This window comes from Aptenodytes forsteri, unplaced genomic scaffold (genome assembly GCF_000699145.1).
Source record: "Aptenodytes forsteri isolate BGI_AS27 unplaced genomic scaffold, ASM69914v1 Scaffold193, whole genome shotgun sequence".
Classification (NCBI taxonomy): Eukaryota; Metazoa; Chordata; class Aves; order Sphenisciformes; family Spheniscidae; genus Aptenodytes; species Aptenodytes forsteri.
In genome coordinates, this window is record NW_008795405.1 from 8412452 (window position 1) to 8431393 (window position 18942).

An 18942-nucleotide genomic window follows, 5' to 3' on the forward strand; every position below is an offset into this window, starting at 1 on the left:
GGGAGAGGGAGTGAGCGAGCGGCTGTGTGGTGCTCAGTTGCCGACTGAGGTTAAACCACAGCAATCTGTCAGCAAATTACTTGTATATACTCCTTCTTTAATGAATTACTCTAAGTTTTCTCACAATAGAAAAGGCTGTTTGACACAGCCTGGAAAATACCATGATATCTATGCATAGAATGCCACTACCATGTAGTCTTTCCAACTGCTGCCAGGGATGGGAAGCTATATCCTAGTGAAATCCCTAGATTTTTAATTTTTATTTTTCTGTACAAAGCTGATTTGGGTTTTTAAACATTCATCTGAGTGATTCAGTGGGTCAAACTGCATGAAGCTCAATATGACTTATCTCTGAAGCAAGAAAACCTGAATTGAGCTGACCACGAGTAAAATCTCTGATTTGAGCAAGACTTGATATTTCATATCCCATGTTCAGATAATCCTATTAATAGGCATTTCTGGCTGGTAGTGAAATTTTTTTAAAGAAATTAATCCATGCCAAAGTTGGAGGAAGGCTGCTCCATAGGAGGGTAAACTTTCTTTTAACCATTTGAAGTATGGTTGCCATTGCCTTGACTTTATCACTTTCAGCCTGTTTTTTGAGACTTTTTTGATTTCTTAAGAATGACAGTTATGACCATCTGCTTGTGTGTATGAAATACAGATTAGGAAACACCATTAACTGTTTCTAATCTCTCTTGTTAATTTTGTATGCAGCACACAGCATGGCTATGTGAATTGCCTACTCAAATGCTTTATATTTAAAGATTTATTATACTGTTATGATATTAACAGTCTGAAGATGTATTGTGCTTGAATTAGTTCTGTCAGAATGAGAGATGTAAGTGACTAAAGAAAGCAGAAGAACCCTCTGAGCCTCAAAGAAAGATGTTTTCATCAGGAACGTTCAGTACAGATTTCCTTTCAGGCTTCGTAGTGACAATCACCTCTCACGCTGGTTGTTTGAATTAATACATTCCATATGCATATTCAGTAATACCCCTTATTAATAACATCACAGTATTTGATGAAAGTAGGAACAGACCACATTATACAATTGAATACCACACACGCACACACAAAAAAGGAAAGAATGTAACAGGAACATAGTTTTGAATGAGAAAAATGGTTATTGTTGATGCCAGTGTGCAAACTGATTATATTCATACAGGTCTTATTTGTTCACATATTTGTGTGCATTTTCTCCCTTGCCTTTCTCAAGTCTTAACTAATTATCGAAGTGTGTAATGAAATGAACAGATGACATGCAAGGGGGTTATGAGAGCAGCAACTGTAAAAGCAGCTTGTCGCTTACTACAGGAGACCTTTGCTCTGTCCAGGCAGTGGAGAGCAGGCGCTCGGCCCACTTAGAGCAATATTAAAGTGGCTTATAAATGGAGCTGTCTCCAGTTAAAAGAATCAAACGCTCATTTATTACAAAATTGCAGCTTCTGTATCTTGACAGTGCAGTTCATAAAGTGTCTCTCTGATCTCATTTTATGATGGTAGATGAACTATTCTATTGGAAGACCTTTTCATACAAGAACCAGTTAATTGCAAGACTAAATTCATCTTGGTGTGACTTCAGTGACCGCAGTGAGAGGTGCCTTTGGACCTTTTATGTGAAAACAGATTTAGCAAGCTTTCTTTCAAAGTTTGTTTTTTATAAGGCAGCTGATATCTCGGTGGCTTTTGAGTTGAGAAACTAAACTTCTTTTAGAAAGTAAAAATAACTTAGAGAGAAATCTGGACTCTTTCTCTGTGTTACTTCTCTTGCCCATCAGATGACAGCGGTATGCTTTGATCAGTTTTTACTGAACTTTGTCTTCCACAGAGTCCATGAAGATTCAGGGGTCCTCTCTATACAAGCTTGCTGCAAGTAATACTCTGTTTACCCCAGTTTTGTGACTAACAAAATTGAAGCATAAATATGTAATTTATGAAACCTTTTTAAGGGGGTTATTACTGCTGAAATGTATCATTGAGTAAATTTGTGTCTTTCAAAACAAGTCACAGTTGGTTGAATCAATAGAATAGGAACATATATTGGTAAGCAAGATAGATGTCAAGATTCTTGACTCCAGATTACATTAGTTACAGTTCTTGATAGTGCTAATGTCCAAAGCTATGATAGTTCCATGGAGTAATATTTTTTTTTTTAATTGTATGTGAAGAATAGAGCTAAATATCTTTCAATCGGTGTGTTACTGCGTATTTGTAGGCATGTTTTTGTCATCTTTTTTTTTCCCCAGCTAAGCATCTGATGTTTTTATAGATACAGATTAGAGAAGAATATTAACATACTTGCTTACGGTTAACTTGCCTATACCAACACAGGTGTACAAAGAATTTTCTGAAAGCTCGGTGACAAATTGCAGACAAACAGCATTCTCTGACACTCCTTAAAATCTTTTTGAAGTCACCAACACAGTTCCTTGTTCCTGATATTGTTTCTTTGTGTATCCGAAGGCTGAATTGCCTACCTGTTTGGGCACTAAAGCTTTACCCTAGGATAAGGGCTTCAAAAAACATTCTTCTTTCTCAGTACTTGAATGACTACATCATTCAAGCCACAAATGTGGCTTGGGTTTGCAGTTCTGTCTAGTCACTACCTTAGCTACTTGGTCTGTTCTACTTAGGATACATTTGAGGAGGAGGAGAAAAGAACTGCCCTAAGCTTCCTCATAAATAAGGAATGCTTAAATTTAGGATATTGCCATGTTTACCCTGTACCTTTGTCTTGTTTTAGGATCAGCTCAACTGCTTCCAAGGAATAGAACATGTGGCTTTCAGGAGGTGTAGTTGTGTAATTGGCTAATATCACTTAATATCTTTTTTAATTATTATTTTCTATATTGCAGGGCATCAGTCATCATATGTTCACAAATGCTTCTACAATCTGATTTATATTGCAGCTTCATGAACTGTTTTAATCACTGAGAGTAAAAAGTATACAAGAAAAATTAAGCTGTTTATAATACATACTGAAGGGTATGGAATTGGCTTTTCAAAACATCTATATAGGTGGATTCTGAAACTTTCCAGTCTTATCTGTTTTCTATAGTGCTGAGCTACCACTGCAAGTACTTTATATGCAAACAATCACACTGGTAAGCCTTATTATACTGCTTGCTAACACAGGCATTTGTTTGGCATTGTTACTGCATGTTATCAGTTCAGCATTTAATTATGCTGTAGTAGTAAAATAAAGTTGGCTTACATGAGACACCGTCAAGAAGGGCTTATTTTGGCTCAGCTAACTAAGAAAAAATACCTCTTTGCATTAAGCATCAGCAACTACGGACATTTTGGGGTACTGGAATAGAATAGATAAGTCTTACTGATGTGGGAGAAAATTGTGTGGAATTGTTGTGAAGGAAATATATGGTATCACAGCAGTGTGATCTGTGACTTAATTTTGATGGTAAACTATCTGCATTTTTTAATATTCCTCTAAATAGCATTTACTACATGCCACAAAATGTATATTCATCATCTTGAGTTTTAATTTAAAATATTAAGTGGTTCTGAAAGGGAAAAAATGGAATAGTGTAGATTCAAAGCAATAACACTAGCAGTGTTATGAGAAAATGCAGCATTTGTACAGTAAGAGTCATATTGCTTAGGACTTTTAAGAACACCTTTTTTAGGATTTGAATGATAGACTAGAAAATCTATGTATATTTACAAACTATACTACGAATTACATAGGTTAATATTCTATACTATATACTACTAGTTCACTAGTAATATATTACTATCCTATACTATATAAGTAGGTTACAATGTCATGAATTTTCAACAAATGTATAAGGATTTCCAAGTTTGGTTGTTTGGATTTTTTCCCCTCCCTACCTCCTCCAGTAGGAGACTTCAAAAGTCTCACAAGTATTGATTATATTGCAGAATTCCCACAGGTGCTTTCTTTTACAGTTGATTTTGCCGCTTTTGTTGGCATTCAGTCCATTGTCACTTACTGGTGGGGAAAATCACATGTCCAACCTTCAATCCACATCTTAATCACCTGATTATTTTCAAAAAGAAGTGTTCTTGAGGATTTTCTCCAGGTTTATATTGTGCTCAGGCAATGAAGCACCACTGGAAATCCACGCTTCAGTGTTAGTTTCTCAAAATAATTTCTACATGGATTAATTATAAGATCAGGATGGGCTGCTGGGTGAATCTTCTCAACTGGCAGTTAGGGTTGTATGTCATAAATAAATGCATATCACAGCATATGTTTAAGTCATATCATACTGGATCCACTCTTTCTCAGGCTTTCTATAGGGCAGCTATTCCTTCAGTGACTTCAGTAATGGGATGCTTCTACTTAATAGTTTTTACTTGTTCGATAGAAGCATAATAGAGATGAATGGAACACATATGGAAATCAACTTCCCCTCCTCCCTTTTTTAACTGCAGAGCTTTGTGGCCTGTACAGGTCTCTCCTTATATTCCTGTTCTTTGTTCAGATGGTGGAGGTACACCAACAAGTTAATCTCTGTGTTAGCCTATCTGAACCTAAACTTCAGGTTTGTTAGAACTCTGGTCCTTAATTGGCCTTAGAAATTGAATTTTCTTCTTAGGAAACGTCCATCTTGTATACATTCTCTTAAATCATGCAGCACTTAGTTGCTGTTGATGTGGAGCTATATGAACTGCCTGACTGTAAGGAAAGTAAAATAATTATTTTAAAAAGTCTGGCTAGTTAGTTAAAACTGAATTAATTTGGGTTTGTTAGCTGTTGGTTTTTAATTGGGTTTTCTCAGATGTCGTTTTATTTTAGCTGTTATTTTGCCTTGTATTATTCTGATTGCACGGTATGGCAATGAGATTTTCCAGAATAATACTATCCTCAGCTTATCTCCCTCAGTGTTGCAGGACCTACATGCAAGCACTGTCGCTGGGAGTTGTACTGCTAGGTAGTCTGAGTACACACAGTGTGAGTCATCTCTTCTCCATCATACAGTTGTGTGTAACAGAACTTGAATTGCATAAATAGTTATACGTGTGGATGAAATAAGTTAGTTTATACAAAATTTTGTTTGCTGTTAGGCTTCTGATTTAATATTCTAATTCTGCAATATGGCTGTCCTTGGAGATTGTAAAATGTCGTACATACTTTTCACTGACAGAATATTCAGTGGGTGGCTGTATCCTAGGTAGGAAAAGAATATACAACAGCTGTTTTGCTAAGATGTTTCCTAACTTTTCAGACACATTGTAAAGCACATTTACTAGTGCACATACCCTGTCCAGGTATTTATGCTTTGGAGTTGCAAATTTTTCAAAACTCTATGACAGAAATAAAATTTCTATTGAATTGTTCATTCTCATTTGACCAAAAAAAAAAAAAGCTTAAGATTTCACTTAGATTTAGTTGTGTTTCTGTCTTGTTTTTGCCACAGTGTCATACTACTATTCAGGAATAACTTTGAATTTTTAAGCATTAAGATTTTTTTTTCAGAAAGCAGAAAAAATAGCATTGTCTTTCCAAATACCTCATTCTTTAACCTTTCTCAATGATAGACTTAGTTTTCAAGTTTTGATTTTAGGTTATCAACTGTTTTCTTATCCCTGGCATTAAAATGATATTTCTGATAATACTCAGCCCTTCTAAAATTGAATGTGTTGGAAAATTCCCCATCACCTTCCATAGGACAGATTTATGTTCATGGTCATCGCTAGTCTCTGGTGTACTTGGCTTCCTCCTTATTAACTACTCTTAATATTTGTTGTGGCGCTTCACTTCACTAACTTTTTAACTTACTCAGGACTTAAAAATAACCTTACAGATCTCAAAGAGAAAAAGAAGAGGTGCATAGATGAGCTTTTGCCGTAAGGTTTCCCATTTTGTTTTGGTTGTCCTCCACATCGAGATTTGTTTGGCTAGATTCTATACAAAATAGATGGTTACTGAAAACTGCAATTAGGCGTTCTTACTGACTAAAGTTGACACCTGGACTTCAACCTGCATATGAAATAGACTTATATTGTGCTTCTTTTGGTGAGGAGTGAGTTAGCTGACCATAATATTAGTCTGAACCACACACTGCCTACATCTTACCTTAGTACTACTGATTTGTTTCTATTAGTTTGTTGTCTAACTAGTAGCCTTTTAACTGTATCCTTTTAAAGTAACATTGAATATGAGTTTGCTTCTGAGAATTGAAGTACATTTTTAAACTCTAATTTGTTGAACAGTTAAGAAGCAGGAGCAGTAATACCATTTCTCTACCATCACCTGAAATAGAGTATATCTATTCATAAACTCAGCACGTTGTTATCTGTCCCATTTAACTGTAGTAAGCTAACTACTTGCACTGTTGGTTTTCTGTAGCCTTAGAGGGAAAGTTTCACAGCTGTCTATGTACCTGCTGGGTTGAGAAACCCAAAGGAGAACAGGATAGAAACTTGACTGTGTCTGCTGGAGGACATTATGATTGTTTGTATTTATAGCAATCAGGATATTTCTGATGGAGCAGGATGCCATTACAAAGGTAACATCCTGTGTTTGTACAGCCCTACCACAGATGTGCATCTCCCACCTACAGGAAGAAAAGGGTCACACACGGAATAAACAGTTAGTTATAGTTTTCTTATTCTGTGTCTTAAACCACATTACAGTATTTTCCATGTTGGTCTGAGTTGAATCAGTGAGCGGTGCCCCGTACAGAATACACATTTTATAAAGATAGCCGGTGTGTGATATGCTTTGAAAATAATAGGATTTGGAGAGAGAGGCAACAACTCCACACTTGAAGAGAATACATACTATGAACTAGTCAGTAAGATAATTATGGATAATGTCTACCTTATTGATAGTATGTCCGGGTGGTATGAACAGAACATACCCAGATAACATAATTTGCCTCAATGCAGTGATTCCTTGACTTTTAAAAATGTATTGAGCCTTTGGACTAAAATGATTAAAACTCTTGGTTTGATGTAGCCCTCGATATTCTGTAACAAAGCACCAATGTTTTGCTACTGAAGCAAACCATTTTCTTATTACTCTCTTATTTCCAATTACTAGGTTTTAAAATGTTAGCACTGGTGCTGCTCTGAAACCAGTTTGATCTTACAAAAATGGGAAGTTTTTACATAGAAAATACCTCCAAGTTGGTAACAGTAATAGCTGGGAGTACCAACTTGAGCAAAGCTGGTAACTTGCAAAGCAATCCAATCTTGTTTTAATTTTTTCTAGAGTTTCTTGGAAGCAGAAGACAAAGACGGTCTCTTCCCCGGTGCTCGGCAGGCACAGTACCTATCAAGAGCGCTGTCTCCTTACGGCGAGCATGGCTTGGTTCGCTCCAGTCCAGGAAAATATGCCAGAAAAGATTGTCGGAATACATTTAATGCATCTAACTCAAACTCAAGTGTCAGTACATCAAGTACACCAAGAAAACGCTCTGGACTTTCATGCAGTTGCTCCACTGATAGTTTTGTGAGCATTAGTCGTTCCCAGAGGTGTCAAGGAAGCAACTCCAAAGTATGCAGTGGGGATCTTCTAGACAGGCACTCTGAATTCTTTACTGATAGCCGAAAACCTTTTACTCCACGCACCTTAATATCAGATGCTAAATCTTTCCTGTCAGAGTACAGGTATTACACTCCTGCTCAACGGAAAAGGAAAAATCACTGCAAGCAGCATGTGGAAGCTCAAACACAGACCGATATGATCAGGTACAGATCATACAGAACAGTATCTTCATAAAAGCACCATGTTTTGCTCTCATTTACATTTGTATAAAACCAGAATAATTATTCTGAAATTATTCGAGATATGCCTTAACAAAAGCTAGAACAGAATATGATTTTCCTTTTTTCACTGCCATATTTTGTTGCCTTCTCTCTGGAGCAACTGGTTTCATCTATACAAATTGGATACAAAGTGCCACTAAATTCAAACTGTGGGATCTCACATCTGCTGGGGATAGTCGTTCCCTCTTTCTTTTCCTGGCTCTCTCTGGTGTATAGTTGTACTTTCTGTCTTCCAAAGAATTAACCACTATAAGCATGCAAGTAGTTCCCCACTGTTGCCCCTGTAGTCTCATACTTTCCAGTTCGTTAATTAATACATCATGCAAAGATCCTTCTTTTTTTTTTTAACTCTGGAATACAGCTCTTCACTGTCTTTTTATCATTTTAATTTAAATGCCTTCAGATGTATCCTATATGAAATATTTTATATAAAACTAATGTCCTTCTCTTGCATTGAACTCCTTCTTAGCAAATTAAACAGTTTTGATTTAGTTTTGTTTTTTACTGATACTACCTCATAAAGAGAAATCTTTTCTCTTTTGTGTCCTCAGTGCCTGCATGTCTAACTCTGTTTTTGTCCTAGAACAAAGTAGGAATTTCATAAGACTAGAATTATGATGGCTTTGGCTCCATATTGCAACTATTGATTTATGGGCTGTCTCTCATATATTTTCCTGGTGCACTTTTAATGTATAGGATCATCTCCATTCTCAATTCTGAACAATTATTTTGCATAATTTAGCTATCCCCTGTAAATATGCAGCCAAATAATGGATTTGGATCACCTATGTATGACTATTGGCATCCTTCAAAATGACCTATAACTTAGTTTTATTATGTGAATGGAAGTCTGGCAGAAATTTTCTAAACTGTCTTGAGACATTTTCGTACTAGGTCCTGTTCAGATTGATGGGAAACTTCCACAGTGGCACTGGTATTCTCATCCTGCATATTTTGAAAGTAGCCTTCTTGGAAATCTAATACATCTCTAAATTTTGTAGCTTTCCATCTGCAGACAAAGCGTCTGAGAGAAAAGTTATGACTGAACAGCAGAAGATCACATTGAAGGTAATACATCTATCAGTCATCTGGGTACTCTTACCGCACCCTTCACCATCATTTTGGAGTATATCCTTCATCTCTGCCACAGCAGTATACAACTGATTTAAGTTTCATTTTCTTTATTGTCATGAGATGAATTAGTTCTGTAGGGGGGAGAGAGTTTCAGAAGAACAAGTAGAAACAATAAGAAAAAATATTGAGGCATGTGAAGAGATCTTAGGATATTACAAAACTTTTAAATTCTTTTTTTTCAACACTTTTTACAAGTGCACTATCACTTAAATATCTGTTAAGGACATAGATAATTGGTACATTATTTTTCAGCAGAAGAAGGTACCTCTTTTTCAAGGATTTTTTTTTTCTTCATTTTTACATTGGATAACATATTCCATAAAGCCCTCAACAGGAAGAATTGGAACCAAGGAGTCCCTTCCTCTGAGGAAGCACCCAAACCAGCGGGTGGTGAAGTTTTCCTTGATACTGTTTGCTTTCTGTCTTGCTGAATGTATCTGGAATGCTTTAATGAAAAATCACACTACTTCAAATTCTACCAGGTCCTAGTATTTTTTTTGTCGTAGTCACAGAATGTTTGCATCCATTATTTTGATTTGAATTGCTAAGTGTTTGTGACAGTCGAATTTAGTTTTTTGGTTATTTGGTCTTTCAGAAATTGCCTTAGTCTGTGGTGGCTTAAGATTATTAAATTTTAAAGATGAAATGGAATACCAGCATCTTTGGGAGGCAGAGGGAAGCAGGCAAAAGACCTGAGTATTTCTTAAGACTTCAAATCTGAAGTTATTTTGTCTTAATTTGTACTAATATTTGGATGGAAGAGTTTGATCAGAAACTTACTGATCAGTTTGATCAGATCTTACTTTGTGCTTTATCTTGTAGACACTATCCAGACAAGTCCTTAAATGGCACTGTCAAACATAAGAGATGTACTTGAATAACTGTGGACTTTCTTCCTGAATAAAGGCTACAGGGTCAGACTCTTCATGTCTCTAGCTTAGTAAGGCAAATAATTATGCTTTATTCATTGGAGGAGAGGGGTGGGAGAGGGTATGTATTTATAGCTTTACTGAAAATAGGAGAGAGACTATCTTAATTGATCTGCATCTGCAGCTGACCTCATTAAGGAAAGCTTAAATGATTATTCAGAAGGCTTCACTCCAGTTCCATGAAGAACTTCTGATTTCATTTCAAAACTGTCATATCTGACTTCTTCTTTCGCTGTTGTAAAAGTGACAACAGTAAGTCACGTAGCTTTACAGTGGCCCTTTCAGAGTATTATCATTTAAAATGCAGGCAGTCAGCAACTTTACTTTCCATCAGTTTTGTGCAAGCAGTCAAGAGATGTGATTTAGAGTGCTGGTTCCTGTTTTTGCATACCAAATTTTACTCCTGTTGGTGACATCGACCCCCTCTGGCTTTTATAGAATTCATCTTTGACATACTTGTCAGGGGAGAAATGTTCCACATCTCCTGTTGCCCCTGACTAAAATTTTGGATGTCAAAGCTGATGACGCTTTGCTGCCGCGTGTCTCAGTTTACCCAAAGTTTCTCAGAAAAGACATAAGATTTGTAGGGCTGCTTAATCACAAATAGTTATTAGGTTCATTTTAATGGTGAAAGTTGCTGTGTATTTGCACTGATAATAAAGATTTTATCTCTGTTGTAGGCTGAAAATAGAAGATGTACTGTGGATGTGCCTGAGAGAGGAATAGCTGCTTTTCCATACTCCTTCCTAAGGTGCCCGATTTACAGCAGGAAGGAACGTTTGAAGCATTCCTTCCTGCTTACTATACAGCTGCTTCTTAGGCCATAAGCCTTCACTACCATTTCTTTTTATAAGTCTCTTCTCACAGGACTTTTGTTTTGTTGGGTTTTTTTAGATCAATGGCCTTTCCCAACTTCAAAATTCATGATTTTCTTATGATACAGTTCCCCTGGGAAGCCAAGTAAGAAAGAGAGCTCTGAAATAGATGAGTGTTTTTGTCGGGAGTGAGAGCGATGACACGCTAATACAGCTGTTAGTTCTGTACATCCAAGCATACATCTGGGCTTACAGACTATATATTTCTTACACAGTACTACAACTAAATGCTGGATTGGTATTCCAATTGGTATTTCCTTTCAGGAAAAAGGATCTCTAGATGTCCAGCCTTTTGAATCTATGATCTGCAAGAATTGCAGACCAGAGACATTTCCCACATCTTTTTCTGAAAACGTAACACTGAGATCTAGAATATTGTCTACAATACAAGAACAGTGTTGGAAATCAGACCAGAACCCAAGGGCTCCCAGCTGATTCTCCTCGTTGCTGACCTAAGTATCATGCATGACTCACTGATTTGCTTTCTGGCCTTTTCATAGAAAGGCATTTTTACCTGAGGAAAAAATTGTACTCTGAGTAAAAAAAGCATTCTTGTGGATAGTGGAGGTCTGTATAGCATCTGAAGTAGCACTGAGGTCCTTTGAAGTATTAGAGCACTGCATCTAGTGAGGTGTTGTAATACTCTTGAACCATAGTCTTTCAGGCTTCAATGTAAGCAGTGGATTTTGCTGCTGGAGCAGGGTTTGGGGGTGTTCTGGTGGGCTTTTTTCCAAGAGGAAGCGGGATAATGGCGCAGCATGGCTCCAGAAGAAAGTGAGATGCAAGGTAGTATAAAGGGTTTTTAGAATGTTGCTCTCTTTCTTACCCTCTGATTTTCTGATTAGAGAGACATCGTCGTATTCTCAGCAGTCTTCAGCAAGGAGGACTATCGAGGCTGAGTAAGTATGCTTAAACCATTTTTCTGCTAGCTTGCAACATTAAACTAGAAGCTCTTCCTCAAAACTGATGAATGTGAAACAGTAAATGAGGACTCAGAATAAACTGCAGTTCACAATTTACAGTAGAATTGACATGACTATGAATTGTTACGTAATACTTACAAATTTCCATGTGACTCTAAAAATGAAGAAAATTCATTATAACTTCGGAAGAAAGATAGACTTCTCTTCTTGTCCAGTGGTTATACTTTAAACGTTTCCAGTTCTTTTTCGGTCTGTAATCTCTGAAGCAAATGTTGGCAAAACAAAATATCAAGTTGAAGGGCATTCTTACCACACTTCTGCTCCGAAGATTGATGAGAATTAGAAGAGGTTTGAGTTATATTCAGAAACACTGCCAATGCTTTATCGTGTGACCTTGGGAAAGTCATTTAATTCTTTGTGCTTTAGGACAGGCTTGTTCTTGCCTAACTTTAAGGATGTAATATAGGTATCAAAGATCAGCTATAGATATCTTTCTTGACTATAGAGGGAACCAAAATGACATTCTTCAGGCTGGACGACAAATTTTACATAATGAAAGTCATGCAAGATGTATCCCATTTTTTTTATTTTCTGTTTATTAAGACTGGAAGATGATTCAATAGAGTTTGAGTGGATACTTTGGGATATTTAGAAAGATGCTATGAAAGAGAAACAGCACTGAAATCCTTTCTTTTGGGGTTTTCTTTCTTGTTGTTTTCCAAACAGAACTCCAGACTTTTGGAGAGTCTCCCATTTAGAGCAATTGGCATCAACAAGGCTTTAAGAGGTATTAAAATAGAGAGCAATTTGATCAAAGAGGTGAAAGCCACATCTCGCACTAACAGGGATTTTGTACATCAAAGAGTTGTTCTTTGAAAGGAATGGAGACTGTCAAATACGCACTTACATTTTTCTGAGCTTCCATTGAGGATTAGCAATTTTCAGCTGCAGTCAGATTCTCTAGAAGCTCCTTTGGAAGCCTTTACTCAGAGCATCAAATTGCGATTTTACACTTTCTTCCCCGTTAGCACCCCTTTCTTCTTGAGTGCAAAGCAGGTTCCGAACGCTTTCCAAGATTTGCCGATTTCCTCACTCGGGATCTCTGTGCTAATTTATACCACAACAGAAAGTTAGCATAAACACAAAGCACCATAGCGACCTTTCTAACAGTCTGGTATTTTACAGAGGGTTTTTTATTGTTATTCCAATTGAATGAAAGGCTTAGTTTGTCCTGATAGAATTACCTTTTTGAAAAATAGCAGCTGGTGCCAAGAACTATACAATCTTCTTAATGGCATTTCGCATAAAGGTGATTGGACCTACTGCACTGTGTAATATGTGTCTCTATTTTAAAACATTTAACATTGGGGTTTCTGTTCTCCCTGCAGAGAAGAGGAGCTTTTGTATTTATCTTTCATTGAAGGTGTAACAAATGAAATTCTTAGCCTTGGGCTGTTTTCTAACAGGTAGGTTACGGTTGTTTTCAAATTTGTAATGCTGTGTCAGAAACACATGACTCGGTAAGAAAGGGAAGTAGTGTTTAGTAATCATTTCTTTGCATTTAAGACTATTTAGATACACAGTTACCCCTTGCTTTTGTTTTGTTTCCTTTTCTTTTTTGCTTTATGTAAGAAAGGGGAACTAGGAAAGACCTGTGGGTCATCTACTTCAATCTGCTGCTATGTACCATGAGATAAAGCCTCTGTTAGACCTGGAACCCTAGGTGGAGTAATGCTAAGAAGAAATAATTTTACTCTGCAACATCTGTTTTGCTAAATAAACCAAGTTACTAATCTCTCACACAACAGATCCTCTGTATCCCTTCTGTCCTTGTTCCTGTTCCAGTATCAATTCAATCTTCCACATGGGTTGTCAGGATTACATAGCGTTTCAGATAAGGGTTCACTAGTTGCTAAATCAGATTTTTTTCAAAAATTAAACAGTAAGTTATGATACAATTCATGTATTTGAGTAGTACTCCCAAATTCTTTTCCGTATCCGTTCTTTCTGATAAAGAACTCTCAGTTTATAGCAAAAAAACCCTGCAGTATTTCCGATACAGAATTTTAACCCATTTTTGTAATTCCATTTTCAAGGCAGTTTAATTTCAGCATAATATTCTGATCTTCCTCTGGGTTGGTAATGTTCCCAGCTGTTTTACTATTCTGTGCACACTCTTTTTTTTTTTTCCCTCACATCAAGGCTATCAGTGAGAATGTTAAATACACTGAATCAGAAAATTAATTTTTGAGAAATTTCAAGAGCAGTCTCCTTTGGTTCTTTTTTACTGTAATGTTGACTTCCCTTAAAATCCTTCTTGCACTATTTTTTTTTTTTCTTAATACTTTCTTATGTAAGCTAGATTAAATTCACTTGACCTTCCGGAAATCTGTACCTGTGACTGTCTACCTTAGTTGTCACAGAACACTTCCTCTATGCTGAGTTTTTTTCTCGTCTTGCTTAAGCAACGGAAGAGAGCTCTCGGGACTGAGGACTTTTCTCTGGATTTTTTTCTGAAGCTGGATTTTATTCCTTCCCTTTATTTACACTTGTGTGTATCAGCCACTATGGTGCACCTAAGAGATTTTGGATACTTCAGCATGCCAGTAGAACCACCGCTGGATTGTTGGTTTCTCCCAGCGCATAGACCCAACAGACCAAACACACCCAGAGTCATGCTACAAATCACCCCATGGTTACCATCTGCTGCCCAAAGCTGGGTCTGCCTGCTGAGCACGTGTCCAGTGGGATACTGACTCCGGGTAGCCCTCTTTGTGACAGAGCATAATTGAAACAGTCTTTAGTGGTCCCATTCAGCTAAGAAATGAAAATAAAAATCTAAGGTCATTAATTTATGTAGATCTGTTAAAAGTTGGTTTTCTTCCTGTGAAATCATTTAATTGTTCATTTGTAGAGTTCTGGAACAACTATTTGAGTGTCATATACAAGAAAATAAGAACCATTTGGATGAGGTAGGTGCTGCCTCTATAATATTCTCCCTCTCTGCATATGACTTCAGCCATGTTTCCAAAGTACAGTGGAAATGCACTAGTATTTTTGCGGGTAAAGGTAACCAGAATGCTGAGTGGGGAGCATCTCTCTCCCTAAATGAGATTTGCAGACTCATGGATCACGGTAGATCAGGAGTCACAAAAAAGGGACAATAGTCAACTCAGTTTGGTGACACTTGCTGTATAATTTAGTCACTTGATTGCAAGCAGCCTCCCTTCCCTTATGTCAGAATTAAGCCCTGAGTTCTGGGCAGATAAGCGCGGTGGGGCTGGGGAAGTATCAACCCTGTCTTCCTTCACCCCCTAGAGCAAAATGCGCCACTTGTTGGATGTACTGAAAGCAGACCTCGGCTGCAGCCCGGACAGCAGTGCGGAGCAAATCCACGCAGGCTGGGAAGCCTTTGACTCGCTGGATCTGCAAGAGTTTGATACGATGGAAGAGCTTGAGTTTACCAGCAAAAGTCAGAGGCAAAGAGAAGCTACAAAAAGTGAAGAATTCTTTGGGAACATGGACTTACTGTTAAAGGAACCAAACAAATGTGAATCACCAGTATGCAGGGAAAGTTCAAAGGAGCCACAGAGCAAGGATGACTTTTCAGAAGATGTCGCTGAAATGATGGATGCTGGGACAGAGTATGATCCTTGTGCGAAATCTGAAGAAGACCCAGACACTTCACCCTCACGTGAGGCAACTTTAAACTTGATTACTTGTGACAGTGATTTGGAAGCCACCAAGGAACTTGATGATCTTGAGGAAAGCTTTGCAGAGGCCCTTCAGATCTCACGTGACTATTCAGAATAGTAGTGAAAACTTAGCTGTTAAATTGGGATAGAGCTAGTTCTGTGGAGAACTGCCATTTGTTAAATAGTAGTAAATTATTTATTTTCAGTTTGTTTAAATACTGCTAAAATCTCTCTAGCAGGATATTATTAATTGGGCATTAATTAATCTCTATTAATGTAGACTCTAAAGGGTAAAGTGTCACATATCAAAAAAATTTTGTAAATTTTGTCTATAATTGTATAACTCAGAACTAACTTTTGAGAATATTAAAATTAGATGTATATTTTTAGAAAGCTGTAATAGTAAGTTATGAAATATTTATTGCTTTTTTTTCTTATAAATAAAATTCATTGCTAGTTCAGTTGTGGTCCTGCTGTAAAGATCCAAGATTTTGTAGTCTGCAAGAATTCAACTTACCCACATCAAAACCTGGTATACTACATACCTGCAGAGCAGAGATGGATCTGTTTGTCCATCCTGGAAGAGGGCATTGTTTGATGTTAAATCCCATTGAGGCACAAAGTTCTTATAATCAACTTTTTTCCTTTTACAGTAACTGTAGAACATAAGAAACAAACCTTTTTCTTGCATTACCTGGGGTGAAATAAGGAATGAGTGTGGACAGGCAACTTTCCGAACATAAGAATTTCTTTTGGTGCTGGTAGATGATCATTCCTTCTTCAGCCCTCAACCATGAACTCAATTGTCTTATTCCTTGTAGCGACAGGTATAAAGAGCCATTTTGCAGTATTAGCTGCTCTCAGTCTTTGCCTAACCTCCTGTCAGCTTTCTGGCCTGAAAAGGACATTTATCTCTAGCTACTGCATATGGCAGCTCTTGAGCTGTTTAATACGCAGCTCTTTTGTTTGTTTGTTTTATACGCAGCTCTTGAGCTGTTTAATCCTAGTTGTCCATGATTCAGCTGATATTTCTGGAAAGTGAGGACTGAAACAATTTTCAAACTGCACAACGCTAAAATACACGGTTCAATTTCTTGCATTAATGACAACCTTGGCACAGCATTCTGCATCAAGCTTTGGTTTTGAAAAAAGACTGATTGATGACTAGGACTATCTAGTAGAAGACCCATCAGGCATCTTCTACAGCAAATGGAGAAAAGGTGGTCTATTGTATGCTTAAAGTTTAAATTGAAGTTAGCACATGCATTGCATAAAATCAGCCCAGATTTCTTTGTCTAATCAGAGTACAGCTATTACCTGGCATTCACGGTACTGCAGAATGAGCTCAACAGGTTCTGAGGAATGCCAGAAGTTATATTGTCTTGCTGTAGGTGAGGAACCATAAGAAGCCTTAGGAACTGGATAAAGCCTGTCCCCAAATAACCTCTTAGGGTTGGTCTTAATCTGCTTCCTCTAAGGACAAACCCAAGTGGTTACAGTTCATACATGCAACTGCTACCACCTGCCTCCCTCGTGGCTCATGAGTGTCTACCAAAGACTATTGGTTCTGTAAGCTAGATGACCGATTGCAGCTCTAAGTAGCTCCAACAGACATAGACCACTGCTTCACTTGTGAAGCATAAACTTTTTTTTGGGAGGGAGGGGGGTGAAGAAATCTCAAAAAAACTCTAGAGAAAGCTAACCAAACAAAAGCAACATTTCTGGCAGAGTCATCAGCATTGCAGTGCAGAACGTAAGTCCCCAAAAAAGCAAAAGGCACTTTCCTGGCTGCCTTGGCCACAATAATAAATTACACTTGTTGACAATGATGGCAGACTAGGGTTTATTTTAGCCATGTACATGCGACTGTGCAGATGGGCCCTAGCCTTTCATCTGCCGCACTCAGCTGGCTGGCTTGTAAATCTGGCCTGCAGCTTGAGTGCTCTGGCTCACTGAAAAGTAGGTAAGATAATGTGAGGATTTTGCATCCCTCCATCAGGGCCTGTCTTGTTGAAAAGACACACCCAAAGGGCTGATTCAGTACAGTGCGGGGATGGTTTGTCCTCGATCACAAGTGATCAAAGCCCTTCTCCCATCCCCAAGGAAACTCCCCCTCTATTCCTTACCCCACAGAGCTGGAGGGCAGGATGCACCTAGGGAACTATTGTTTCTATTGTATGAACAATTTTAACACAGAGGGACTGGTTATAAAACTAAAGAGCGTGGTTAGATGTATCCAAGTATAAACCCTCTTTGCTACTCAGCCAGGACTTCACCCACTCTTGGGGCCCTCCATTCTGAGTCCTCCAATCTTGGCCAATAATGGAGTTTAGGGTTTTTTCCCTACCTATCACTACGCACGTCATAAAAAAGATCACTCAGCAAACTTTGGCTTGTGGTCAACATGAGTCTGATTAAAGATTAGTAACAATTTCACATTTAAATTCTTCAAATAAAAAAAACTAAACACCACAGCGGTGCAAGTGGTCATGACATCATCTCACAGAAAGGTGCAAATAATGACACACTCATTTCCTGTAGTATGAGTAACACGAAAATAAGCAAAAAGTTCCTTGACCATATTTCCTGTTGACAAGCTGTCTGAACATCAATGACATTTTTTTCTGGGTAGATGGAACTTAAAAGAGTAAATAAATTGATTAAAACAGACGTTTCACAAAGAAAGCATCTGTCTGCCTAAACCATAACTGTGAACATTTCTTGGATCCAGAGTGAGATTTCTGGTAAAGAACCAGAAGGTCGCGCACTGCAGCATCCCAGCAGCTGGAGCAGTCAGCCCAGTCCAAGGAACTGGTTTCTCATTGTACAGCCACTCCCACCAGATAGTGGGGAAAAAACATTCAAGACAAATGTTATCTATATAAAATCCACTCGTTTATCTACAGATCCAAAAGCAAATTCAGGCTATCTAGGGCTTAAAACTTTCTACCTTTTGTTCACATTTACTTTAAGGTGGTGCTTCAAACATAAGTTAAGCAGCTTGATATGCAAGCCTGACCCTCATGACTGATAAGATTAATCAATAGTGCAAGCTTTGGGTTTTTCTGAGGGTGGTTTTTTTGGGTTTCTTTTGGTCTCATCACCTTTTACTTGGTGATATACTCGGGTCTTGGCACAAGCAACAGCAGAACAAGGTAGTCACGACACCATTACAAATCTGAATGCTTCAGAAGTAACCAACTTAGGAGCAGTCAGCAGCTGTGATCTGCAATGTAAAGACTTATTTCTGCCCAGATTCATGTGGGCGATGAGCACATGCATAACATCATCAGTTTTTATTTCCAATGGACAAAAGCCCACTATTGTTACTTTGCTCTGTAACAAACCGGTCTCTTATCTTTAAAGCCTACAGTTTTGTCATCACTGCTCTTGTTTTCAAAGGTAGGATTCTGTTTATTTACAAAGCAAAGTGGGGCTTTTTGTCATTTGAAGTAAAGATTAATGTGATGAAAGAAAAAGGTGCTTAGATGTCTTAGGGTTGACTAGAAAACATAAACCTGCAAGCAGAACCCAAGCTATCATTTTATCCCTGATCAACCCCATGTCTAAGACACCTACACATTTTTCATTTAGGCTTAGCTGCAGAATGACTCCGGGGTCC

General features: G+C 37.8%; 1 protein-coding gene across 1 annotated transcript in view; it reads left to right on the forward strand.

The window, feature by feature from the left end:
- SPATA7 (spermatogenesis associated 7) overlaps positions 1-15703 on the forward strand; it is a 35677-nt gene extending 19974 nt beyond the window's left edge. The window contains exons 7-13 of the mRNA XM_009280942.1: positions 7208-7686; positions 8766-8832; positions 10508-10578; positions 11548-11601; positions 13014-13091; positions 14540-14597; positions 14944-15703. Coding sequence (XP_009279217.1) covers positions 7208-7686; positions 8766-8832; positions 10508-10578; positions 11548-11601; positions 13014-13091; positions 14540-14597; positions 14944-15438 — 1302 coding nt within the window. The 3' untranslated portion in view covers positions 15439-15703. The remainder of the gene's footprint in view (positions 1-7207; positions 7687-8765; positions 8833-10507; positions 10579-11547; positions 11602-13013; positions 13092-14539; positions 14598-14943) is intronic.
- Positions 15704-18942: the final 3239 nt, after the last annotated feature.